The 27,710-nt window shown below is 41.9% G+C and overlaps 1 protein-coding gene across 2 annotated transcripts in view; it reads right to left on the bottom strand.

Moving 5' to 3' along the window:
• The window catches only part of tfcp2 (transcription factor CP2), a 118,651-nt gene that overhangs the window by 76,978 nt on the left and 13,963 nt on the right, over positions 1-27,710 (bottom strand). For both annotated transcript variants that reach the window (XM_069906541.1, XM_069906542.1), the window contains exons 2-4: positions 8,537-8,688; positions 4,595-4,671; positions 1,271-1,376 (exon numbers count right to left, since the gene is read on the bottom strand). In XM_069906541.1, the coding sequence (XP_069762642.1) occupies positions 1,271-1,376; positions 4,595-4,671; positions 8,537-8,688 (335 nt within the window). The remainder of the gene's footprint in view (positions 1-1,270; positions 1,377-4,594; positions 4,672-8,536; positions 8,689-27,710) is intronic.

The raw sequence follows: 27,710 nt of genomic DNA, 5'->3' as shown, positions 1-27,710 counted from the left end.
GAGAATGGCATCGTCACGCTAGTAAAATTGTAGCTCTTGAAAATAAAGAGCATATGCTCCAAGAGATAGACACCAGGTTCTCAATGATATCCTCCAGTTTAAATGGCTTACTCCAATTCTGATCTCAACTATTTTCTTGACTCTTCCTGACAATTATGGCCTCAATCCCCAACTCTATTATGTGGCAGAGATGGTTCGCTGAAACACTTTCAATTGAACCATAGAACACTACAGCACACAAACAGGCCGTTCGGCCCTTGTAGTCTGTGCCAAACTATTTCTCAAGATTCAATTTACTGTCATGTAGTAAAGACAGTGCAATATTACATGTAATTTGTTTTCGTCTGCCTTAAGGCAAACAGATTCACCATCGGCAGAAATTGCCTGAAGTGCCTATGACAGTCAGAGAAAATGAAGCAAAAGATAGTTCCCCTCACCTCCAGCGCACCCGTAGCCCCTGCAGCCACACAGAGTCCAGTCCAAAACATCAGCAGCCTGAGCTGCAGATCCTAACATCTGACTCAATCATCACCCTCGGCACCCTCTCGCATCCCAATTCTATACCTGGTACCCACTTCAGCCAGTCTCGAGCCAGTCACCAGCAGTTACAATTCCACTGACCTGCACCAGAATTATGTCCCTTCATACCCTCCCCATCAATGTACCTATCCCCAATGCACTGAGGTTATCATATATGCCTTCATATAGGACAATTAGTGTATGGGACAACCCCAGAATTTCCACCTAAAATTTTGGTTTTGAGCAATGCCCTTTATATAAGATGACCACAAAATCTGGCACTTACCACTGACCAGTGGAGGCAGTTAAAAGCAAACCATAATATTTTAATAATGAATTACCATTTAAAGTTTAAATTTAATTTGGATATTTAAAAATAAACCACTGTCAGCTCCTGTAGCAGGTTGTTTAAAGCCTGTACAGAGCCGACAGCAGTCGGAATGGCTGGATGGACTCTGTGGGGGACCACTGAGACTTCGCAAATTACTAATAAGGCATATGCATGATTGTCCCAGTAAGAAGATGGTGGTGGTGTTGATACTTTGCCATCAAGGAATGGATTTTAGATTCTTTGTTAGGACAACCCAATTTTGAAGTGAAATTTTAAAGTTTTGAGGATTGTCCCATATGACGGCATATATACAGTATATTAAGTTTAAGTGTCTTGTACAATAATAGTTTTATCCTATCAAATCAGAAATTAGAATAAACTCGTGTAAATTACACTATTTACCCACACGAGATAACATACCCAAATCCAGAATCCTATCTCCTGGTCGATTCCACCTCCATCCTTCCAATTGCTGATGTTCAGTATACTGCAAACGGCGATCGTGAAACACCACTCTAATAATACTCTAGTGAGAAATGAAATAAAGCAGCAGTCTTTAAGAACTATTACCTTGTCCACAATTAAATCTCCCCCCTGCCCCCCCAACTGAATAAAGTCCTTCACATTGCAACATCTTCAATAATAAGATTATTGTATTTGTTTGAAGAATGATTTGGTAATAATTTCTCCTCCAGTACCGGAGCACCACAGGGTTGCATTCTTAGCCCCTGCTCTACTCACTTTACACCTACGACTTTGTGGCTCGGTAAAACACCACTACCATCTATAAATTAGATGGTAGTAGGTTGTCTTAAAAAAGGCAATGAGTCTGCATACAGGAGAGAGATTCAAAACTTGGCTGAATGGTGGACCAAGAACAAACTTGCACTTAATGGAGCTGATTATTGATTTCAGGAAGGCAAAACCAGAGGTGTAAAATCCAGTGATCAATTGGGGAATCAGAGGTAAAAGGGTGAACAAATTTAAGTTCTTTGGAGTCACTATCTCCGAGGATCTTTCCTGACCCAATTCACCAATGACAGTGCCTCTATTTCCTCAGGAGTTTATGGAGGTTTGGTATGACACCAGAAACCCTGACAAATTTCAACAGATGTATGGTGGAAAGTGTGCTGACTGGCTACATCATGCTCTGGTACAGGGACACCAATACCCCTGAGTATAAATTGCTGCAAAAGGTAGTAGATACAGCCCAGGACATCACAGGTAAAATCCTCTCCACCATCAAGAACGTCTATGGGGAATGCTACCATCGGAAAGCAGCAGCAATCATCATGGATCCACACCATCCAGCATATGCTCTGTTCTCATTGCTACCATCAGGAAAGAGGTATAGGTGCCACAAGACTCACACCACCATGTTCACGAACAGCTGCTACCCCATTATCATCAGACTCCTCAACGACAAACTCAATCAGGGATTCATTCAAGACTCTTATTTTTGCACTTGATTGATTATTTTCTCTTGTGTTGCACAGGTTTTTTACATTCTTTATTTGTTTACATGTGTACTTTTAAATACAGTAAAATCTCAGATTTCATACCGCGTTATAGCTGAGTCATGGAACAGATGCCTATATATCAGAGAGCCCACGGATAATCAAACCCAAATATTACCAGTTTTCAAAGGATCCGCTATCTAGAACTAACAATTTCAATGAAAGAAAGCAAGCGCATACTTTTAATATTGGTATTCTGAATTTTAATCAACTTATTTGCAAAGTTTGGGGTCCACAGACACCCGAGCTATAAGCAATTCTGCAGATTAATGAATCGCGTTCGAATGAGGTTTCACTGTATTTTTTTCCACTGCCAATAAGTGGTAATTCTGCCTCACCCACAGGAAAAAGAATCTCAGGGCTGCATGTGATGTCATGTATGTACTCTGACAATAAATCTAAATCTTGTATGCAACTGAATCTCCACCCCCTTGCCCTTCATCTGTGTTAGTACAATTAATGTCAAAAATAAAATGAATGCAGTCTTCCACATCGCATCACTGAAACAATAGCATTCCTGTATTTATTTGAAGACTAATTTCTCTGGGGAAAAGTAATTAATAGAAAAAATTCCACAAGCCAATGCAGAAAAAAACAACAATTTATCTATATCAATGATCTGGATAATGTGGTAAATTGGATCAGTAAGTTTGCAGATGACACTAAAATTGGAAGCAATGTGGACAGTGAAGAAGGTTTTCAAAGCTTGGAGAGGAATCTGGACCTGCTGGAAAACATAGGCTGAAAAATGGCAGATGAAATTTCACAGAGACAAGTATGAGGTATTGGATTTTGGAAGGACAAACCAAGAACAGACATACAAGGTAAATGGTAGGGCACTGAGGATGGTGGTAGAACAGAGGCAGGGAATACAGATACATAATTCCCTAAAAGTGGAGACATAGGTAGATAGAGTTGTAAAGAGAGCTTTTACATATTGGCCTTCATAAATGAAAGTCTTGAGTATATGAGTTGGGATGTTATGGTAAAATTATATAAGACATTGGTGAGGCCAAATTTGGAGTATTGTGTGTAGTTTTGGTCACTTAACTATAGGAAATATCTCAATAAAGAAAGAGAGTAGAGAAGATTTACCAGGGTGTTGTCCAGACTTCTGAAAATGAGTTACAGGGAAAGGTTAAACAGGTTAGGGCTATATTCCCTGGGGCAAAGAATAAGGGGAAATTTGATTGAGATATTTAAAATTATGAGGGGTACAGACAGAGAAAATGTAGATAGGCTTTTTCACAGAGTCTAGGTGAGATACAAACCAGAGGAAATTGGTTAAGGGTGAAAGGGGAAAGGTTTAGGGGCAACATGAGGGAGAACTTCTTCACACAGAGAGTAGTGGGAGTGTGGAATGAGGTGTCAGCTGAAGTGGTGAATGCAGGCTCAATTTTAACATTTAAGAAGAATTTGGATAGGTACATTGATAGAAGAAGGACAGAGGGCTGTGAACTGGATGCAGGTCTGTGGGACTAGGCAGAAAAATAGCTCTACATAGTGCTGAAGGTTGTTGTAGGTTACAAAAGGATATAGACAGAATGCAGAGTTGGGCAGAAAAGTGGCAGATAGAGTTCAATCCAAATAAGTGTGAGGTGATGCATTTTGGAAAGTCAAGCCAAAAGGCTGAGTACAGGGTCAATAGTCAGTTACTTAACATAGTGGAGGAACCCTAAATTCATGCATCTCTCCTGGTCACCTCACAGATTGATAGGATTGTTAAGAAGGCCTATGGAATGTTGGGCTTCATTAATAGGAAGAATGAGTTCAAGAGTCGAGAGGACATGTTGCAACTCCACAAATTTCTGGTGAGACCACACTTGGAGTCTTGTGTCCAGTTCTGGTCACCTCATTATAGGAAGGATGTGGAAGCAATGGAGAGGGGGCAGAGGAGATTTACCAGGATGTTGCTTGGATTGGAAAACAAGTCTTATGAAGCAAGGTTAGCAGAGCTGAGACTTTTCTCTTTGGAGCAAAGAAAGATGAGAGGGAACTTAATAGAGGTCTACAAGATTCTGAGAGGCATAGATAATATGGTCAGCCAGCGCCTGTTTCCCAGGGCAGGAATAGCAAACACCAGAGGACATATATACAAAGTGAAGAGAGGGGAGTTTAGAGCAGATATCTGGGATATACTTTTTTTTAAAAAAACACAGAGAGTTGTGGGTGTCTGGAATGCCTTGCCGGGGGCAGCTCCACCATTGACTGACATGGTTTTCCTCACCTTCACATATTTTCCATTGATTTCAGGCAACTCCCCAATTTTCCGATTATCAAGCATGCGAATCTCACAAGATTGCCCTGAAAAACAGAACACATCAGAATATTGTACCAAATCGATTTCATGCATTGAGAACATAAATTTACCTTCACGTGGAAAGGGATTATAAATAGGATGACACGGTTAGCCTAGCAATTAGTGCAACACTGTTACAGCGCCAGCAATCAGGACATGAGTTCGAATCCCGCGCTCTCTGTAAGGAGTTTTAATTTTTTTTCAACTTTAGACATACAGCACGGTAACAGGCCCTTTTCGGCCCATGTGCCCATGCCACCCAATTACACCCCTGTAAGTTTTGAATGGTGGGAGGAAACTAGAGCCCCTGGGGAAAACCCATGCAGTCATGTGGAAAACGTACAAACTCCTTATAGACAGCATGGAACTCAAGCCCCGGTCCCGATCGCTGGTGCTGTACACTAACCATGGCCCGGGGAGTTTCTATTCCCGCAATAGATTAGTCAGGTATTATTTTCCTTTAAGCAGAAAAAGCGGGTCCATTGGCCCATTGAGTCTGATCTGCCTGGTTTTCCTTTTTTCAACGAATGATTGGCAAGCAATTTTAAGTGAATTGTTAACGCTGAGTGAAGAGTTCAACTATGAGAAAAATAATAAATTCTCAATGCGAACAGCTACCGTATATGCCGGCGTATGGGATGGCTCATGTATAAAACGATCATTGGGATGTCCACCTAAACTGTTCGTTTTGAGCAGCAATGACCCGCCCCCCCAAAAAAATTGGGCACTTACTGTTGACCAGTGGATGCTGCTATAAGCAAATCACAATATTTTAATGACAAATTATTGTGTAAAAGTTTAAATTTTATTTGAATTTTTAAAATAAAACCATCGTCGGCTCCTTTAACAGGCCATTTAAAGTCTGTAAAGAGCAGACAGCAGTCAGACCAGGTGGAAAGACCCCGTGGAGGAGTTCTGAGATTTTGCAAATAATGAGACGCGTAAAATTGCGCCAGAGCCGGCGGGAAGATGGCGGCGGTCTTGATACTTCACAGTTAAGGCACAGGATTTTACACCCAGCATACAGGATTTTAAGGTGAATTTTTAAAGTTTCAGATTGTCCTATGCGCTCTAGTATTTGCCAAAGCCCATTCCTGCTCACGGTGTCGAAGGCTTTGGTGAGGTCAACAAAGGTGATGTAGAGTCCTTTGTTTTGTTCTCTGCACTTTTCTTGGAGCTGTCTGAGGGCAAAGACCATGTCAGTAGTTCCTCTGTTTGCGCGAAAGCCGCACTGTGATTCTGGGAGAATATTCTCGGCGACACTAGGTATTATTCTATTTAGTAGAATCCTAGCGAAGATTTTGCCTGCAATGGAGAGCAGCGTGATTCCCCTGTAGTTTGAGCAGTCTGATTTCTCGCCTCTGTTTTTGTACAGGGTGATGATGGTGGCATCACGAAGGTCCTGAGGCAGTTTTCCTTGGTCCCAACAAAGCTTGAAAAACTCATGCAGTTTGGCATGCAGAGTTTTGCCGCCAGCCTTCCAGACCTCTGGGGGGGATTCCATCCATACCTGCTGCTTTGCCACTTTTCAGTTGTTCGATTGCCTTATATGTCTCATCCAGGGTGAGGACCTCATCCAGCTCTAGCCTTAGGGGCTGTTGAGGGAGCTGGAGCAGGGCGGAATCTTGGACTGAGCGGTTGGTACTGAAAAGAGATTGGAAGTGTTCTGACCATCGGTTGAGGATGGAGATCTTGTCGCTGAGGAGGACTTTGCCGTCTGAGCTGCGCAGCGGGCTTTGGACTTGGGGTGAGGGGCCGTACACAGCCTTTAGAGCCTCGTAGAAACCCCTGAAGTCGCCAATGTCCGCGCTGAGCTGTGTTCGTTTGGCGAGGCTAGTCCACCACTCATTTTGGATCTCCCGGAGTTTGCGCTGAAGATGGCTGCATGCGCGACGGAAGGCTTGTTTCTTCTCTGGACAGGACGGCTTTGTAAGGTGAGCCTGGTGGGCAGCTCGCTTCTTTGCTAGCAGCTCCTGGATTTCCTGGCTGTTTTCGTCAAACCAGTCCTTGTTTTTCCTGGAGGAGAAGCCCAGTACCTCTTCAGTGGATTGCAGTATGGTAGTCTTCAACTGATCCCAGAGGGTTTCAGGGGACGGGTCCATGAGGCGGGTTGCATCGTCGAGCTTTGCTTTGAGGTTTGCCTGGAAGTTTCCTCTCGCTTCGTCTGACTGCAGGTTTCCAACATTGAACCTCTTTCTGGGGGCTTTACTGTTCCTGGGCTTTGGCTTGAAGTGAAGGTTGAGCTTGCAGCGAACCAGCCGGTGGTCAGTGTGGTATTCCGCGCTAGGCATGACCCTGGTGTGGAGCACATCTCGTTTGTCACTTTCTCGCACCAGGATGTAGTCCAGGAGGTGCCAGTGTTTGGATCGGGGATGCATCCAGGTGGTCTTAAGGCTGTCCCTCTGCTGAAAAAGGGTGTTTGTAATGACAAGCCGCTGTTCTGCGCAGAGCTCCAACAGGAGGCGCCCATTGTCGTTGCACTTGCCGACGCCATGCTTGCCCAGGATTCCTGGCCAGGTTTCTGAGTCTTTGCCGACACGAGCGTTGAAGTCGCCCAGGATGACAACCTTGTCGGCTGTAGGGGTGCGTTGGATGAGGTTGCGCAGGTCGGTGTAGAACTTGTCCTTTTCTGCTGGTTCCGCCTGGAGGGTTGGAGCATAGACACTGATGAGGGTGATGCGACATTTGTTTTGAAGGGGGAGTCGCATGGACATGATTCGGTCCGAGAGGCCTGTCGGAAGGTTTTCGAGTTTAGAGGCAATGAAGTTTTTGACCATGAAGCCTACACCAGATAGGCGTCGTTCATCCGAAGGCTTGCCAGACTAGTAGAGTGTGTAGCCCCAACCAACCAATTTTCCCCTGCAGCCGCTGCAACCGTGTCTGCCTGTCCCGCATCGGACTTGTCAGCCACAAATGAGCCTGCAGCTGACGTGGACTTTTACCCCCTCCATAAATCTTCGTCCGCGAAGCCAAGCCAAAGAGAAGAAGAGATTGTCCTATACAACGGCATCTATGGTTAAGGTGGGAATTTTACAACAGAGGCCAGTTTTTGGTTCACAACATTACAGACAGGTGTGATTAAAAGAGAGAAATACCAAAATGTTAAGACAATGAGCACACTTCAGATTGCTAAACTATAGGTGTACAAAGTAGGAACATCCCACAAATTTGACATTAGTTTTGAAAATGCAATCCAAATCAAAGGGGAAAAATCACCATATGCCATTGTATACGACAATCCTCAAAACTTAAAAATTTCACTTTTAAGATGTTGTTGACATATATAGTCTAAAATTCTTACCTTGACAACGAAGTCACAACACCACCGCCATCTTCCCACCGGCTGCAACGCAATTTCGCACATGTCTCATTTACGAAGTCTGAGCGCCTCCCCGCTGCCGCCGGGTCTGTACAGGCTTTAAATGGCCTGTTACAGGAGCTGACAATTGTTTATTTTAAAATATCCAAATAAAATTGTAACTATTAAATGATAATTTGTGATTAAAATATTGCGATTTGCTTTTAACACTGGTCAGCATTAAGTGCCAGATTTGGTGGGGGTGGGGGGGTGGGTCAACATATACAAAACCAACATTTTATGTGGAAATTCCAGGGTTGTCCAATGTGAGTCGTCTTATGCACCGGCATCTACAGTATTTCACACAATTGCATTGATTATGCTGACTTTCAATGCTTTCATTCCAAACCGAAAATGATAAGGGAAACAGAATTCAGATTTTCCCTGAGATGGCAACGTTGGTTGCAAATAAATTGCTCATGATTTCTTTACTTTCCAATCAGCAGTGAAGACGTTTAAATGTTTGCTTGTGGAGATCTCTGCTCCATTGTTGTGGCAGCCTTCAAACTTACCTTGGTTAAGATACGTAAGTGTCTCGTCGTGGAGCTTTACAGCTGGAGAGGTAGCTGCACATAGAACATATTGAAATGGGAGCAGCTTATTCTCATTCTCTGGAGGCAAGTTGGACTCTTCCTGTTTGAAGATTGGCAATGCAAGGACATCACTAAATTTAGAACAAAATTCAGATGTTACAATATAATCCTGTATTATGCAGTGTGTAATAGAACCCAGGCACAATCTAAGTAAATGAAAACCTTGGCTGGAGTCAGGTTTTAATAGTTGACACATTTTCCCAACTATTACATCCGTCAGATACAAAATTTCCAAACTGATATTTCTCCTTTCGATGCAGTCTGGTATCCACACACAAGTGTCACTTCTATTCAGACTCATTTCTGTATCATCAAATGGAAAATCTTCCATAAACTAGAATAATATGATGGGAATTGAGTATGCAATTTATATCAAGATACACCTTGATTATAATTAAGAGCATCTAGGTTCAGTTAGATTAAATATATTGCGTATCAGAATTTTATTGCCATGAACAAGTCACGAAATCCGTTGTTTTGCAGCACCATCACATTCATATATAACCCACCTCACAACAATAAACACAAAGAGTGCACAAAAAGTCAGGCCGTGTCTTTGGTTTATTGTTCATTCAGGAATCTGATGGCAGTGGGGAAGAAGCTGTCCTTGTGCCGCTGAGTGCTCGTCTCTTGGTTCCTGAACCTTTTTCCCGATGGTAGCAGAGTGAAGAGGGCATGGCCTGGGATCCTTGAGGATAGAGGTTGCTTTTTTACGACACCACCTCTTGTAGATGTCCTTGATGGAGTGAAGTCTGGTGCCTGTGATGTCGCAGGTTGAGTTTTTTCTTGTCCTGAGATTTGGCACCTCCATTTAAGGCAACGATGCAACCAGCCAGAATGCTCTCCACGATACACCTGTAGAAGTTTACGAGTTTTCAGCCACGTACCAAATCTCCTCAAGCACCTCTCGAGTATAGCTTCTTTGTGATTACATTGACATGGAGGCTGCAGGACAGATCCTCCGAAATGTCGACACCCAGGAATTTGAGTTCTACTACTGAGCCCTCAATGAGGACTGGTTCGTGTTCTCCTGATATTGAACGCAAGGTTGTTGGCTTGACATCACTCAACGAGCTGATCTATCTCCCTCCTGTTCGCTTCCTCATTGCCGTTTGTGATTCTGCCGACAACTGTGGTGTCAGTGGCAAATTTGTAGATAGCATTAGAATTGTACCTGGCTACAGAGTCATGGGTGTATAATGGGTAAAGCACATATCCTTGAGGTGCACCTGTGTTGATAATCGGTAAGGAGACAGTGTTTCCACTGACTGTGGTCTTCCGATGAGGAAGTCAATTATCCAGTTACAGAGAGGGGAAGAGGGGGATGGTGCAGAGGCCCAGAATTTGGAGCTTCTTGACCAGCACTGAGGGAATAATGGTGTTGAAGGAAGAGCTGTGGTCGATGAAAAGCAGCCGTATGTACGAGTTGTGATCCAGACCCAGTGATATTGTGTCTGCCGTGGAGCGATTGTGACAATAGGTGAATCGCAGTGAGTCCAGACTTTTGCTTAGGTACGTGTTAATTCTGCCCATGAAAAACCTCTCAAAGCATTTCATCATAGTCGTTGAGGCAGCTCACACTACTCTTCTTGGGCAACAGGATGATTGGTGCCTTTTTGAAGCAGGTAGGAACCTCTGACTGCAGCAATGAAAGGCTGAAAATGCCTGTGAGCTCTCCAACTTGTTGGTGGGCACAGATTTTCAGTACCCTACTAGGTACTGACACCTCACGAGGGTTCACCCTCTTAAATGATGGTCTGACATGGTGTGTGTGTGAGAGAGAGAGAGAGAGAGAGAGGGAGAGAGAGAGAGAGAGTGGGGGCGTGGCAAGATGGCGTAAAAGGATCAGACGTGCCTTCCAGTCCTCTCCTGACTCTATCTTATTGTTTTGTCTAGAAATGCCCGTTAAAATTCTTTAAAAGTTTAGATAATTTCAGTGCTGTTAATTTAACTTATGATGGTACAATTGGTGGAAAAGAGCAAACAAAAACGACAACAGATCATCAAAAAACTACATTTTTCAAAAGTTCAAGTTTTGGAGCCTACCTACAGGAAAGACACCGGGACTCAGCGTGAAATGGATCCCACAGGAGAGAGGTACAGTGTTCGGATGTAGAGCTCTATGTTACATCGGTAGAGCCCCCTAAAGAGGGCGCCAAACAGCCTTTAGAACAAAGAGTTACTCAAAGGCATTTGTCAACTGTAGAGGTGGCGCTGCAAACTGCATCTCTTGAGATACAAGAACCTATACAACTTGATGAACTGGGAGAATTTAATACATTATGGACTGGGGAAAACCCCGGCCAGCGTCCTCCAGTCATTGCTGGAGAGGCTGTGGCTGGGGTTTCCACACGCAGTCATACTACAAGGAAGGCAACCAGAATGAAGGAAGGAATAGAAGATCCTTTGGAGAAGAAGCAGGAATCTGTTGAGCCAAAATCTCTTCCAATTGAAAAGATTTTTGTGAATCTTGAATCTAAATTATCTTATACAATGCAGGGATTATCCAAGATTATGACTGAACTTGGTACTAGGTTTAATACTTTGGTGAAAATACATTCTCAACAGATGGCTGAGTTTGGGGCTTTTAAGCTTGAAGTGAGAGATAAATTTAATTAGTGTGAAGATAGAGACGAAATACGGGATCAAGTTTTTGATGTGACCAAAATGGTCGAAGACTTACAAACTCAAAATAAAAATTTGGTGAAAAAGATTGATTATTTGGAAAACCAATCCAGACGGAACAATATAAAGATTATTGGTTTGCCGGAAGGTATGGAGGGACCAGACCCAAGAAAATTTTTACTGAATGGATTCTGCAGGTGTTGGGTCAAGAACATTTCCTGGAAGGTATAATACTGGAACGTGCTCACAGAGCCTTGCGTAGAAGACCTATTTCAGGTCAAAGTCCAAGACCTGTTTTGGTTCGTTGCTTGAATTATTACGACAGAGAAATAATTTTACGAGTGGCTATTAGAAATGGACAACAGAAAAAATCACCCTTGATGATTCAAAATAATCGAGTTTTCTTCTATGCGGATTTGAGTCAAGAAGTTATGTTCCAAAGACGGGAATTCAATCCTGCTAAAGAGTTGTTGTGGAAGAAAGGTTACAAGGCAACCTTTAGATATCCAGCTGTTTTGAAGGTTTTTCAAGATGGTTGCCAACCAAAGTTCTTTGATTCTCCAAAGGAAGCTATAGCATTTGCTCAAGAGCTGCCAATTACTCAGTTTCAACAGTGATGTAGTCCGCCGCGATCTCTAAGGAGACAAGAGATGGAAGAAAAGAGCCGTGCTCCAAGAAGGAATGGTTGTAATGGTGACTCGGGAGTTGGAGCTGATTAAAAGAAGAGTTGATCTTTTTTTTTCTAATGTTTTTTTTTAAAAAAAGGGATATTAAATAATGATGATGTTAGTTTAAGATGAAGTGACAGTTGGGGGAGAGAACTGGATAGGCACTATTTCCTGAAAGTCATCTGCTACGTGTGAGTTATCTCACACCCATTTTTTTTTGGGAGTTACCGCATTGCGCAGTTTAGACGGGAGGGGGTATTTTTAACCTCCTACCCGTTTTTTTTTCCCTTTTTTTGTATTATTAAAGAGTGACGGTTTTTTTTTGTTTAAATTATAAAAAAAAAAGCATAAGAAAGTATTTGATTGTTTAAAAAACTAAAAATTGATGTGTTTTTTTTTGTAAAGTTTATTCAGTAGATAAGGAATATCTGAACTTTAAATGTGAATGGGATGGATAAGTTTTTTTTTAATATTTTTTCTTTAACTTTAAGGTGAAAGGAGTGGTAATTCTGGTGTATATTATTTTGCTATTTTAGTTATAGAACGAAGGGAATAATGGTGAAAGTTATAAATTGAATTGTACAATTCTTAATGAGGCTTGAATTTTGTTTGTGGTTTATGCTCCATTTGTTGAAGATATAGATTTTGTTGTAGATGTGCTTTTATTATTTGGATATCTGAATTTTAACGTAATGATTGGGGATATTTAAATGTGGTATTGGAGCTTTTATTGGATAACTATTCAAGAGTAAAAGGGAAAAATGGTGGAAGAGTACTAAAATTGAATTGTACAATGCTTAATGAGGTTTGAATTTTGTTTTAAGATGGTGGTTTATGTGACTAATATGATGATAGATGTGAAGTTAGTTGATATTTGGTGAAGGTTTATCTCTATAGAGAAAGTTTTTTTTTCATCTTTTTTTTCATGCTACAATTTTTTTTTAAAGAATTGATTATTGTTTAAGAATTTTTGATAGATAATGTTACTAACTTTACTAATTTTTTATATTAAGTTTGAGTTAAATATATGTTTCATCTTAACTCCGTTTGTTAAATATATGCATTTAAGTTTGATTTAAATATGTTTTTTAAGTCTGATATCTTAGTATTAATTACTTTTCTTTTTGTTAGTATTTTAAATCAGTTATGTTTTTGGTTTTTTTTGTAAATGGGTTTTTTTTCTCACATATATTATTAACTTTATTAATTCTTCACTCTTTATTTTGGGGGGGAAAGGGGGGGGTTGGACTAATTTGAGTTGGGTTATTAATGTGTAATAATTATTGGGGAGGGTATAGTTTATTTAGATTACTGATACTGTATTGTAATTTTATTATTTTATTCTTAATTTTTTTTAATGTAATCCTATATGTTATTCATGTTATAAAATCTTAAATAAAGTTTAAAAAAAGAGAGAGAGAGAGTGTATAACAAGAGGGATAGATGGGGCTCAATTTGTCAGATGTGTACAAGAAGGATTCCTGAACAGTATGTGGACTGGCTGACTAGAAGAGAGGCCATTCTGGATGTGGTTCTTGGGAATGGACCTGGTCAGGTGGCAGACCTTTCGGTGGGGGAGCATTTTGGTGAGAGAGGCCACAACTCCCTTAGATTCAACAGAGCTATGGAAAAGGATATAAACAGTTAAATTGGGAAAGCGCTTGACTGGGGAAGGGCTAATTATCAAGTGATGAGGCAGAAACTAGTGAGAATAAATTGGAAACATATGTTTAGGAGTGAAAGCACAGAAGTTATGTGGAGGAAGTTTAGGGACCACTTGTGCAGGGTTCAAGATAGGGTTGTCTCACTGGGACAAGGAAAAGATGGTAGGAAAAAGGAACCATGGATGATAAAGCAGGTCAGGCAACTAGTCAAGAGGAAGAAGGAAGCATACATTAGATATAGGAAGCAGGAAACAGGAAGGGCTCATGAGAAGTATATCGAGGCCAGGAAAAACTTGAGAAAGGACTCAGGAGAACTCAAAAGGGGCATGAGAAGGCCCTAGCATGTAGAATTAAGGAGAACCCCAAGGCGTTCTATGCATATGTGAAGAACAGAAGGATGATGAGAATGAAGGTTGGGCCGCTAAAGGATAAGAGAGGCAATATAAGCCTGGAGGTGGAGGAGGTTGGGGAGGTCTTAAATGAATACTTTGTGTCAGTATTCACAAGAGAAAATGACCTTGATCATGGTGATGCCTGTGTGCTGGACAATGTGGAGATTAAGGAAGAGGAAGTATTGGTTCTTCTTAAAAACATCGATTGACTAAGTCTCCAGGGCCACACATGATGTACCCAGGCTGCTGTGGGGTGAGGGAAGAGATATTTGGGGCAGGAGCTATGATCTTTGAATCCTCTTTGGCCACAGGGGAGGTGCTGAAGAATTGGAGAATGGCAAACGTAATCGTCTTGTTTAAAAAAGGTAATTGGGAGAATCCTGGGAATTATAGACCAGTGAGTCTTACATTAGTAGTGTGTAAACTAATGGAAAAGATTCTTAAGGATGGGATCTAAGAGCATTTGGAGAAGTACAGTCAACTCAAGGATAGTCAGCATGGCTTTGTGAAAGGAAAGTCATGCCTCACAAATCCTGAGTTTTTTTTGAGGAGGTCAAAGAAAATGATGAGGCTAGGGTAGTACATGGATTTTAGCATGTCATTTGACAAGGTCCCCCACAAGAGACTCATCCAGAAAATCATGAGGCACAGGAATCATTGGAACCTTGGCTTTGTGGATAAGAAACTGTCTTGTAGGAAGAATGCAGAGAGTAATAGTGGAAGGAAAGTATTCTGCCTAGAGGTCAGTGACTAGTGGAGTGCTGCAGGAATCTGTTCTGGGACCCCTGCTCTTTGTGATTTTTATAAATGACCTGGATGAAGAGGTAGAAGAATGGGTCATTAATTTTGCAGATGACACAAAAGTTGGAGGAGTTGTGGATGGAGCCAAGGGTTGTCAAAGGTTATAAGAGAATATAGACAGGATGCAGAGTTGGGCAGAAAAATGGCAGATGGATTTCAATCCGGATAACTGTGAGGTGATACATTTCGGAAGGACTAAACAGAAGAGTAAGTATAGAGTTAATGGTCAGCTACTTAAGAGTCTGGATGAACAGAGGGTCCTTGGTGTCCAAATCCATACTTCCCTCAAGGTCATCGCACAGGTTGCTAGGATAGTTAAGAAGGCCTATGGTGTATTAATAGGGGGATTGAATTCAAGAGTAGAGAGGTCATGTTGCAACTCTACAAATCTTTGGTCAAACTCACATAGAGTATTATGTTCAGTTCTGGTCACCTCATTATAGGAAGGATGTGGAAGCTAAGAAGAGGGTGCAGAGGAAATTTACCAGGATGTTGCCTGGATTGGGAAACAAGTCTGATGAAGCAAGATTAGCAGAGCTGGGACTTATCACTTTGGAGCATAGAAGGATGAGAGGAGACTTGATAGAAGTCTACAAGATTATGAGAGGCACAGATAGGGTGGACAGCCAACACCTGCTTCAAAGGGCAGGATCAGAAAACATCAAAGGACAAAGTTAAGGGTGGAAGTTTAGGGGAGACATCAGGGGTAATTTTAAAAAAATATATATACACAGAGAGTTGTGGGTGCATAGAATGCCTTGCCGGGGATGGTGGTGGAGGCTGCAACACTGGGGGCATTTAAGATACTCTTAGACAGACATATGGATGAAATAAAAATAGAGGGTTATGAGGTAGGGAGGGTTTCGAACTTTTTTTTGGAAGGAATATATGGGTCAGCACAACATTGAGGGCCAAAGGGCCTGTACTGTATTGTTGTGTGTCTGTGTGTGTGAAAAACACACTCACTCATACACATATACAGGTATGCGCAGTTTAACGTTCGACTGCATATCTATCTGTGGTCCCATAATTATTCAGTTTTCGTAACCAAGTCCGGAGCAATTTAGAAAGAGCAATCGCTAGCTGATCCTAACCGATCCAACTGCCCCGCTCTCTTCCCATAGCCATGTATCAGTCCCAACTAATCCCAGTGCCCCATGCTCTCCCCACAGCCCTGTATATGTCCCCACACCGATCCCACTGCCCCCCTCTCTCCCCACTCCCCCACTCTCTCCCCACAGCTCCGTGTTGGTCCCCAGACTGATCACACAGCCCTGTGTCAGTACCTACACTGATCCCCCACCCCGCTCTCTCCCCACAGCCCTGCATCGGTCTGCACACTGATCCCAGTGACTTGTTCTCTCCCCACAGCCCTGTATTGGTCCCCACACTGATCCTATGGACTCACTCTCTCCGACAGCCCCGTGTCAGTCCCCACACTGATCCCACTGACCCGCACTCTGCCTCACTTACAAATAAAAAGTTTACAGGTACACTATAGCTTTGCTATATGTCTGTGTAAACATCAAATTTTTTATACCACTTTTTCAGGCCAAATAAATGGAGGGAAATCAACATTTACAGGGTCAAACTACTTACTGCGGTAGGTACCTGCGCCGTTCAAGGCAACGGGAGTTCGGATGGCCAGGACCGGGTGGTAAGTCCACAGTCAAGAGCTCGGATGGATAGGTGGTTGGAGTTTCGGAGTTTGGATGGGTGGGTGGCTAGGGCGAGGACCCGTGGCTGGGGCATAGGAGTTCAGATGGATGGTTGGCCGGGGCGAGGATCCATGGTCAGGAGCTCAGATAGGTGGGCAGCTGGGGTGAGAGTCTGCTGTTGTGAAGTCGACAGTCTAAACAAAAGGTAACCTGTCTAATTTATTAAAATGATCTAAGACACCCATATTTAACAAGTTAATAAAAAGGGGGAAAAAAGAAAACAGAAAAAACTAAAACTAAAACTGGCAGTTGACTACCTTCCCTCTAATCAAGGTTACCTTGTAGAAAAGGATAAGGATCAAATAACAACCTTAAGACCCTACACACCAGAGTCCCCAAACTTCTTAAATCTTCCAATTATGATAGTAATCTATGATTGGGCCCCACATCTTTTCTTTCTTTATAATTTTTTTTATTTAATACTTCACATTTTAATAACAATATATACAATTATTAAGCATTAAAATATGCAAAGTGACATTTTCATTCCCCCCCCCCCCACCCCATAACTTAAAGCAAGAGACAAAAGTGAAAAAATTTTGGGAGAATTTAAACCTAATATTAACTTGTAAATATCTAAAATAAAATGTCTATCAGAAAGATCAAATTTAGCTGACAACAAGAGATCTTTCTAACTTTTGATACCTAATATATACCATTCCTTAAAGCCTGTGTCTAACACAGACAGCTGATCACGATGGTTATTTATAACAGAACTAGCAAGATAGAAACTACTATAACCAAAATATTTTCTAAATTGAGCCCATATTCTCAACCTATTTCTCATTATCGGATTAGAAAAGGAAAAGGCTAAAAAGGAACCTAAAATTGCCAACATAGATGATTTAGAAAACTTCAGCTCCATTTCTATCCAAGAAGGGCATTTAAGTAATTTATCAAAATGCAATAATAAATGTGGATTATGTATATTAATCACCCAATGATAAATTTGAAAACTTGGAAGTGATAATCTCCCATACCTTTTAGTTTTTTTAAGATGGGCTTTATTTAAGCGTGGTTGTTTTCCCTGCCACCTGTCTGAAGAAATAACCAAATCTAATGAGTTAAAGAAGGATTTAGGAATGAAATTTGGTAAAGCTTGAAAAATGTACAAAATTTAGGTAAAATTTTCATTTTAATTGAATTGATATGTCCAATCATTGCAATAGATAAGGGTGATCATCCCGATAATCGTACTTTAATCTGGGAGGAGTCACGTGATGGAGTAGTGGCCGGACGGTGAACTCCAGCCCTCTCCAGAAAAGTCGGGAAAAACAAAGGAAAACACAAAGGCACAGAAATAAAAGTTACAGAAAAGTGAGTATAAAGGTGGAAAGAAGATGGCGACAAAAAAAGAAAAATCGAAAGCAACGGTAAGAAGAGAGGAAGAGAAGACAAAGGAGGAAAAAGGTGAAGGCCTTACCTGTCCGAAGAGGCCCGCTGCGGAGAGAGAAACCCGCTCCCTCAGGTCGGTAAATAATGGACTACAAAAATGGCTTGCAGAGCCGAGTAAAAGTGCGCAACCGCGCATGCGCGATGCGAATGAAAAAAAACACACCGACGGGAGGGGGGACCAGCTGGGGAGTCGATCTCCACAGCCGGCAACGACAGCTGCAGAACACCTGCAGCAAGAAGAGACCACAGAAGACAATAGAAACAAGAAAGAAGAGGAGGAAAGGGCACCAAAGAAACAACAGATGGTCAACCCAGAGGAAGAAGAAGAGGAAGAGGAAGAGTACAGTGAAATAGAAGAAGAAAAGAAAGGCAAGGTAAAGGATATACTTGCTCTTATTAAAGGATACATGGAGTCATTTAAAGAATGGCAAACACAGGAATTTAAGGATTTAAGAAAAAGAATAAACAACACAGAAGAGAAAATAAATAAAATGGAGATGACCTTAACAGAAATGGGAAAGAAAATGGACAAGATGGAAGAGCGGGCAGTAGCAGCAGAAATGGAGGTAGAAGACTTAAAAAAGAAATTGGAGAAATCTAATAAAAAAACTAAAGAGACACAAGAACTACTAGCTCAAAAAATAGATACAATGGAAAACCATAACAGAAGAAATAACATAAAGATAGTGGGCCTTAAGGAAGATGAAGAAGGCAAGAATATGAGGGAGTTTATAAAAGAGTGGATCCCTAAGACCCTAGGATGTCCAGAACTACAGCAAGAAATGGAAATAGAAAGGGCACATAGAGTATTGGCCTCTAAACCACAACCACAACAAAAACCAAGATCTATTGTAGTAAAATTCCTAAGATATACTACAAGAGAAAAGGTACTGGAGAAGACAATGGAAAAAGTAAGAGAGGGCAACAAACCACTGGAGTATAAAGGGCAAAAAATCTTCATTTATCCAGATATAAGTTTTGAACTCCTAAAGAAGAGAAAAGAGTTCAATACAGCAAAGGCGATTTTATGGAAGAAAGGGTATAAATTTATACTAAAGCATCCAGCGGTATTGAAAATATTTATTCCAGGACAACAAAACAGACTATTCTCGGATCCAGAAGAAGCACGAAAATTTGCAGAACAATTACAAAAATAGACTGAGGGAGGAAGACGGGTAATGAGAGTTAAAATGATCACGATTGATATGTATGTGGGTAAAGACAAAAATAGACTGAGGGATGAAGACGGGTAATGAGAGTAAAAATGATCACGATTGATATGTATGCGGGTAAAGAGGTATAAGAGTGAATAGAGACAATGAGCATACATGAATGTATCTGTACTTAGAGGAAAATATAGATAGTATAGACAAGAATTAATAAGGGAAGGTAATGGAATAGAGAGAATAAGGAGGGAATTAAAAGAGTGACCTTTGTGACATATGAAAAGTGAAATCTTTTCTGGGGGAGGCGGGGTGGGGGGAAATAGCGGTCACTGCAAAATCAGTTGACGCTTGCGAGTGGATTCGCAAATCCAAATGGAGAGGGGAGATGTGGTTGTCCGACAAGGGATAAAGGACAACTCAGGAGGTGAAGGGGAGATTGGGGATAAATAAGATAGAAATAGGAGAATAAGGAAAATGTTGGATGTTGTAGGAATGTTGTCTTATAAAGAGTTGAAAATAAGAAAACAGAAATGGAAAAGGAGGAAAGGTAATGATGGAAAAACGGAAAGAGAAGATAAACAAAATATAAAAGGGCTACGCTGAACTATATGTCTTTAAATATTAATGGAATACATAACCAAATTAAAAGGAAGAAACTACTAAATTTAAATGAATAAATGTATTCCATTAGAAAAAATAACATATAGGTTAAGAAATAATATGGAAATATTCGAACAAGTATAGGAGCCTTACATTAAATACAATAGCGAAAACCTACTGGGGACAAACATTACCTACGTTGATGGAAGGAGAAGGAAAGAAAAGAATGGACTCAGTAGAATTTCTGGTGTAATTTTGTTGAATGACAACATTGTCTGACTGGCTTAATGCAACCTAGATTGTATACCTAAAATGGATGAGGGGGGGGGGTGGGGGGGTGGTTTGGGAGGAAAGGGGGGGGGAGAAAAAGTCACTGTATATGTGTGAAAAAGAAATAGTGTATATCATGGCTAATGTGATTTATGGTGTGAAAAATAAAAAATTAAAAAAAAATTTAAAAAAAATCGTACTTTAATCTGATTGAGGAATACCTAAAAAATTTCTTTCCATGAGTTTTTATAACTTTTCATAATTGTAATTCCTAAATATTGACAAATACACTAGTTATGTACAGTATTTGAAAACAGATTATAAAGCATTTTTTAAAAGCAAAGGTCTCCTATTTATAGTGGGAATGAAATTAAAAGTCCACATTAATTCAGTACAGTTCAATGTAATTCATTTCATTCACCAAACTAATGCCACAGCTGATGATGTCTGGTTTGAGGAAACATTGACATTACAATCCATCATGTGGGTCATTTGCATATTGTGAAACCACTAGACAAAACTGAAGTGGATATTCCCTGTTGGACAAGCCTTTCTCCCTTATCAGTGCGGATGACTTACTTTCAAGTTGTTAAATGGTGGGGCACTGAGCAGCCAAGTAGAAAAAAAAGAGGAAGCAATTATGACATTTCAGAATCAGAATTTATTGTCATAAACGAGTCACAAAATTTGTTATTTGTGGCAGCATCACATATAAACCACCTTACAACAATTTAAAAAAGTAATGGAAAGTCAAAGTAAGAAGGTGTCTTTGGTTCATTGTTCATTCAGGAATCTGATGGCAGAGGGGAAGAAGCTGTCCTTGTGCCACTGAGTCTTTAGGCTCCTGTATCTTTTTGGTAGCAGAGTGAAGAGGGAATGGTCTGGGTGGTCCTTGAGGATAGAGGCTGCTTTCTTAAGACACTACCACACATAAATGTCATCAATGGAGTGAAGTCTGGTGCCCATAATAGTTAACTCGCAGGCCGAGTTAACAACACGCTGGAGTTTTTACTTGTCCTGCGTGTTGACACCTCTGTACCAGACAGTGATACATCCAGACAGAATGCTCTCCATAGTATAGGTACAGGTTTTCGTGACTTACCAAATCTCCTCAAACACCTCACAAAGTATACCCTCTGACAAGCCTATTTCATGATTGCATCGACATGGAGGCTCCAAGACAGATCCTTGGAGATGTTGACACCTAGCAATTTGGTTCTTGACCCTCTCCATTACTACACTCTCGATGAGGACTGGTTATATCCTCATTTATCTTTGTTATGCTGCTCCAGCCTTAATTCTTGTCATCCTACCATATTCAGATTTATTGTCAGAGTATCTATATGACATCACATTGAGATTCTTTCTCGTGCAGACAAGGCAGAATCACCACTATCTGGTAGTGCAAAAAAGACTGTACACAGCATATAAATGCAAACAAATAAACAGATAACAATGTAAAATAAAGTGTACATGTAAGAGTCCTCAAATGAGTCCTTGATTAAGTTTGTCGTTGAGGAGTCTGATAGTGGAGGAGTAACAGCTGTTCCTGAAACTGATGGTGCGAGTCTTGTGGCATCGATACCTCTTTCCTGATGGCAGCAGCGAGAACAGAGTGCACACTGGGTGTTGTGGATCCTTGATGATTACTGCTGCTCTGACGGCAACATTCCCATTAGATGTTCTTGATGGTGGGGAGGGTTTTACCCATGATGTCCTGGGCTGTATCCACTACCTTTTGCAGGGCTTTATGCTCAGGGACATTGGTATCTCCATACCAGAAACTAGAACTAACCCTCTTTGCTCACCAGAGGTTATCCACTCCAGTCAGCAGACAGATGAGGAATTGCTACTCTCAGAGGGTCATGAATTGTGAGAATTCCAACCCAGAGTATTGTGGAAGCCAACTCATAACTATTCAAGGGGGAGATTGCCAAAAACAAAGAACTCATTGAGTGCAGGGAAGTTGTAAGAATCTGGCCTTGAGGTCGATTCCTTCTCCAACATTTAGAAAAAAATCAAATGAAGCAGAAGAGTCTACGGATGCTGGGATTGTAGTACAATACAAAAAAGTGAGAGGGAAACTCAGCAGGTCACACAGTATCAATAGGAAGTTATGAGCTCTGAGCCTGAGCCCTTGTACAAGCAAAACAAATAGATATGCACCTGAATGAATAAGTGAAGGGGGGTGTGGATAAACAAGAGGAAGGGGTGGGGAGCTGCAGAAAAGGACACAGGAATAGTGAAAGAGATATTCAGGGGAGGGGTTAAACAGAAACTGGCTGGTTGATGCTGACTGGTTGGAGAGTGCCCAGACGGTATAGTAGATGTTGTTTCTAACCTGAACCTCTCCCCAGAATCTCTCTCTTTTGGTATGTCTAGGCTCTTTCTACCCCTATGTGGCTGTCAGAAGGTGCACTTTCCAACCCTCCTCTGAGAGGGATAATCACCAGAGCACTGAAGTCCCCCTAGGCATCTGCTAAGGGGCAGCTGATGACAATCAGCTGGTGACCAAAATGCCTGACAGCCCCCCTGGATTCAGGTGCTCCAGCGGTTATCCCTCTCGGAGGAGGGACGCAAGCGCCTCTGGCCCAAAACATCAGTTACCGTTCAGTTTCTATGGATGCGGTGCGACCTCCTGAGTTTCTCCAGCAGTTTTTTAATTGCATTAATATAACCAAAATAATATTCAACTCCCACCAAAGAAACATTATTTTGGACCTTCGTTCCTCCACAAATCAGTAATTTAATGTGCAAACTTGTAGAGTGAGTTTGGGAATGTACATTATCTACTGTGAAACAGAAACAACTCAAAGACAGAAGTTATTTGTTTATCCAACCAAGTGAAGGGTATTGACATGTCCAGGAGCAGCAACATTTCCCCCTTATCCAAAGGCTATTAATAAACAATTCCTCTACACCATTTGCACCACCCCCCCCCCCCCCCCCCACCACCGGCACCTTCCACTACACTGCACACCTCCTCCCTCATCAGCATTTCAGAACCACAAACATGCTTTTCAAGCAAAGCAACACTTCACTTGTATATCCTCGGGAGTGATTAACTGCTTCCTGTACTCCCTTTGTGGTTTCCTTCACATTAGAGAGACTGGGCACAGACTGGGAGGATTGCTTTGCTGAGCACCTTCGCTTGTTCCGCATTAGTGACAGGGACCTCCCAATGGCCAACCATTTCAATTCTGTGGCCCTCCCATGCTCACATGTCTGTCCGTGGCCTCATGTACTATCCCACCAAGATCACCCGTAAATGAAGAAACAACACATGATTTTGGTCTGGGCGCTCTTCAACCAGAAGCATTATCATTGACTTCTCCGGTTTCCAACACTTGCTCCTCCTTAATCTCAATATGGTCCAGACCTATTCTATTCTGACCTCACCCTGATCAAGATCCTTTTCTCTTGTGAATACTGACGCAAAGTATTCATTTAGGACCTCCCAACCCCCTCCTCCTCCAGGCACATCTTGCCTTCTTTTTCCTTAAGCGGCCCCATCTTCACTCTCGTCATCCTTCTTTACTTCATGTACACATAGAACACCTTGGGGTTTTCCTTAATCCTATGTGTCAAAGGCTTCTCATGTCTGCTTCAAGCTCTCCCAAGTCCTTTCTTAAGCTCCTGCCTGGCTACCATTTATTTCTCATGAGCCCTTCCTGTTTCCAGCTTCCTGTATCTAATATCTGCTTCCTTGTTCCTCTTAACCAGCTGCCTTGCCTGTTTTATCAACAATGGTTTGCTTTTCCTACCATCTTTTCCCTGTCCAGGGGACAAACATATCCTGTAAGAAGGGACAGGGTGCAGACTCTCCACCACAGATGTGCCTGACCTCCTGACACTGACTAGCCAGAGCCTTTGCTTGTGGCTGCAAACCCCTTCATCTCTGTTATCAACCTGATGAACCTCCTCAGCACCACCTCCAAACCCAGTACATCCTTCTTCAACAAAGGAGACCAGAACTGCATGCAGTACTCCAGGTACAGTCTCAATATTACCTTGTACAGTTGCAGCATAACCAACTTGCTCCCAACTAAGGAGAGCTTATGTAAGAGGAGACAGAGAGCAGTATCTCAACCACTGCTGGCATCCCCTCCCCACATAGACCGGCCACAGATTCCATTGGTGGGTGCAAGCACTTCCAACACCCCTCCCCCCCCCCAACCCTCATGCTGTAGGCTCCTGCACCAACTCCTGGCCGATTCCAGACTAATGAAGTCCAACATCACATAAGCCTTATTAACTATGTTCGCAGTATATTTTTTTACTACAATCATAGTATCTGCAGATTTTCATGTTTCACTCAATCCCACTGCAGACCTGAGAATGTAATCTAAGCTCTGAGGATCCCATGCCTTCTGATTTTCTGAATGAGTCTCTCATGGGGGACCTTGTCAAATTCTTCACTAAAATCCATATAGATTACATATGCACCACCAAGTAAGAATTTGGACAGGTTCATGGACAGCAGAGGTATGGAGGGCTATGGACTGGGTGCAGGTCAGTGGAACTAGTCAGAAACATAGTTTGGCATTGACTATAAGAGACAAAGGGCCTGTTTCTGTGTTGTAGTGTTCCATGGTTTTAAATTTTAACCATCATTCCCAAGGCTATCAAATTTGCTGAGCAGGTTTAATCCTTGATCTGATTGCATCCAGGAGTGACACAAAGGCTTTGAGAATCCTTGACTGAGAGGTAGGGAGGTCTTACACTGCTGGGCAACCATTATAACCATATAACAATTACAGTACAGAAACAGGCCATCTCCACCCCTCTAGTCTGCACTGATTTAAAAGAACTCCACTGGTTCTACCTACCCACTCCCTGTCCATAACCCTCACATCCATGCACTCATCCAACCTTCTGTTAAATGACAAAATTGACTTTGCTGCAACCATCTCTTCCGGAAGGTCATTCCACTCAGTCACCACTCTCTCAGTGAAGAAGTTTCCCCTCATGTTACTTCTAAACTTTTGTCCCCTAACCCTTAACTCATGACCCCTCATTCCAATCTTACCTACCCTCAAGGGGAAGAGCCTACTCACATCTACTCTGTCTATCCCCCTCATAATTTTATATACCTCCATCAAATCCCCCCTCCACCTTCTATGCTCCAATGAATAAAGACCCAGTCTACTCAATCTTTCGTTGTATTCTAGATACTGCAATCCAGGCAACATTTTATTAAATCTTCTCTGCACCCTTTCCACCTTATTGATATCCTTCCAATAATTTGGGAACCAGAACTGCACACAGTATTCCAAATTTGGCCTCACCAATGCCTTGAACAGTCTCAACATCACCTCCAAGCTCCTATATTCTATGCTTTGATTTACGAAGGCCAGCATACCAAAAGTTATATGCATCTGAATAAAACTGGATATATACCATGCCCTCCATAATGTTTGGGACAAAGCAGTTCTCCTCATCTCTATCTTATTTCTATTACCCCGACACTTGAGGCTATATCCCCTAGTTCTGATCTCCCCTAACAATGGAAACAATTTACCTACCCCTATCTTATGAATCCCTTTCATAATTTAATATGTTTCCCTAAGGTCCCCTCTCATTCTTCTAAATTTCCCGAGTAAAGTTGCAGAAGACTCAATCTCTCCTCATAGGATAGCCCCCAACCCCCCCCCCCCCACCCCCTCATCCCTGGAATCAACCTGGTGAATCTCCTCTGCACTACCTTCAAAGCCAGTACATCCTTCCTTAAGAAAGGAAACCAGGGGGGAGTCACGTGATGGAGTAGTGGCCGGTTGGGGAACTCCAGCCCTCTCCGGAAAAGTTTAAAAAAAACACAGAAAACACAAAGGCACAAACACAAAAATTAAAATAAAGTGAAAGTAAAGGTGGGAAGAAAATGGTAGCGAAGAAAGAAAAGTCGAAAGCAACGGGAAGAAAAGAAGAAAAGACATCAGAAGAAGAAGGTGAAGGCCTTACCTGTCCGAGGAGGCCTGCTGTGGAGAGAGAAGCCCGCTCCCTCAGGTCAGTCGAAGTCCCGAGCTCGGGACTACAAAAATGACTCGCAGAGCCAAGCAAAAGTGCGCAACCGCGCATGCGCGAGGAGTCGCGGATGCGCAAGACAAAAAAAAACACTGACGGGAGGGGGGAACCAGCTGAGGAGTCGATCTCCACAGCTGAAAAGGATAGCTACAGCACAACAACAAGAGGAGAACACAGAAAATAACGAGAGCAAGAAAGAAGAGAGTAAAAAGAAATCAAGGAAACAACAGATGACCAACCCAGAGGAAGAAGAAGAAGAACACAGAGAAATGGAAGAAGAAGGGAAGGGCAAGACAATGGATATATATTTTTTTAAAGAATATATGGAATCAGTAAAAGAATGGCAATCACAAGAATTTAGTGAAATAAAAAGAAGAATTAAAAGTACAGAAGAAAAAATGAATAGATTAGAGATGGTCATGTCAGATATAGGAAAAAGAGTGGACAAGGTGGAAGAACGAGAAACAGCCGTAGAAATGGAAGTAGAGGACTTAAAAAAGAAATTAGAAGAATCTAATAAAAAAGTTAAAGCGACACAAGAGCTGTTAGCTCAGAAGACAGATATAATGGAAAATTATAATAGAAGAAATAATATAAAGATAGTGGGCCTTAAGGAAGATGAAGAAGGCAAGAATATGAGAGAATTTATAAAAGATTGGATCCCCAGGGTCCTAGGAATACCAGAATTACAGGAAGAAATGGAAATAGAAAGGGCACATAGAACATTAGCCCCTAAACCACAGTCACAACAAAAACCAAGATCCATTTTAGTAAAATTCCTAAGATATACAACAAGAGAAAATATATTGGAGAAAGCAATGAAGAAAATAAGAGAAGACAAAAAGCCACTGGAATACAAAGGTCAAAAATTTTTTTTCTATCCAGACATAAGTTTTGAACTCCTGAAGAAGAGAAAGGAGTTTAATACAGCAAAAGCGATCCTATGGAAAAAAGGATATAAATTTATGCTAAAGTACCCAGCAGTACTTAAAATAATTATTCCAGGGCAGCAAAACAGACTATTCTCGGATCCAGAGGAAGCACGAAAATTTGCAGAACAACTACAAAACAGACAGAGATGAAGACATGTAACGAGAGCAAAAATGACCACGAACTATATGTATGTGTGTATATGGGTATATATATATATATATCTATATATATATCTATATATATATCTATATATATCTTTGGCTTGGCTTCGCGGACGAAGATTTATGGAGGGGGTAAAAAAGTCCACGTCAGCTGCAGGCTCGTTTGTGTCTGACCAGTCCGATGCGGGACAGGCAGACACGATTGCAGCGGTTGCAAGGGAAAATTGGTTGGTTGGGGTTGGGTGTTGGGTTTTTCCTCCTTTGCCTTTTGTCAGTGAGGTGGGCTCTGCGGTCTTCTTCAAAGGAGGCTGCTGCCCGCCAAACTGTGAGGCGCCAAGATGCACGGTTTGAGGCGTTATCAGCCCACTGGCGGTGGTCAATGTGGCAGGCACCAAGAGATTTCTTTAGGCAGTCCTTGTACCTTTTCTTTGGTGCACCTCTGTCACGGTGGCCAGTGGAGAGCTCGCCATATAATACGATCTTGGGAAGGCGATGGTCCTCCATTCTGGAGACGTGACCCATCCAGCGCAGCTGGATCTTCAGCAGCGTGGACTCGATGCTGTCGACCTCTGCCATCTCGAGTACCTCGACGTTAGGGGTGTGAGCGCTCCAATGGATGTTGAGGATGGAGCGGAGACAACGCTGGTGGAAGCGTTCTAGGAGCCGTAGGTGGTGCCGG

The sequence above is a fragment of the Narcine bancroftii genome, chromosome 12, assembly GCF_036971445.1.
Source record: "Narcine bancroftii isolate sNarBan1 chromosome 12, sNarBan1.hap1, whole genome shotgun sequence".
Lineage (NCBI taxonomy): Eukaryota > Metazoa > Chordata > Chondrichthyes > Torpediniformes > Narcinidae > Narcine > Narcine bancroftii.
The sequence above is the reverse complement of the archived record's forward strand: the minus strand, read 5'-3'. Positions and strand labels throughout refer to the sequence as shown.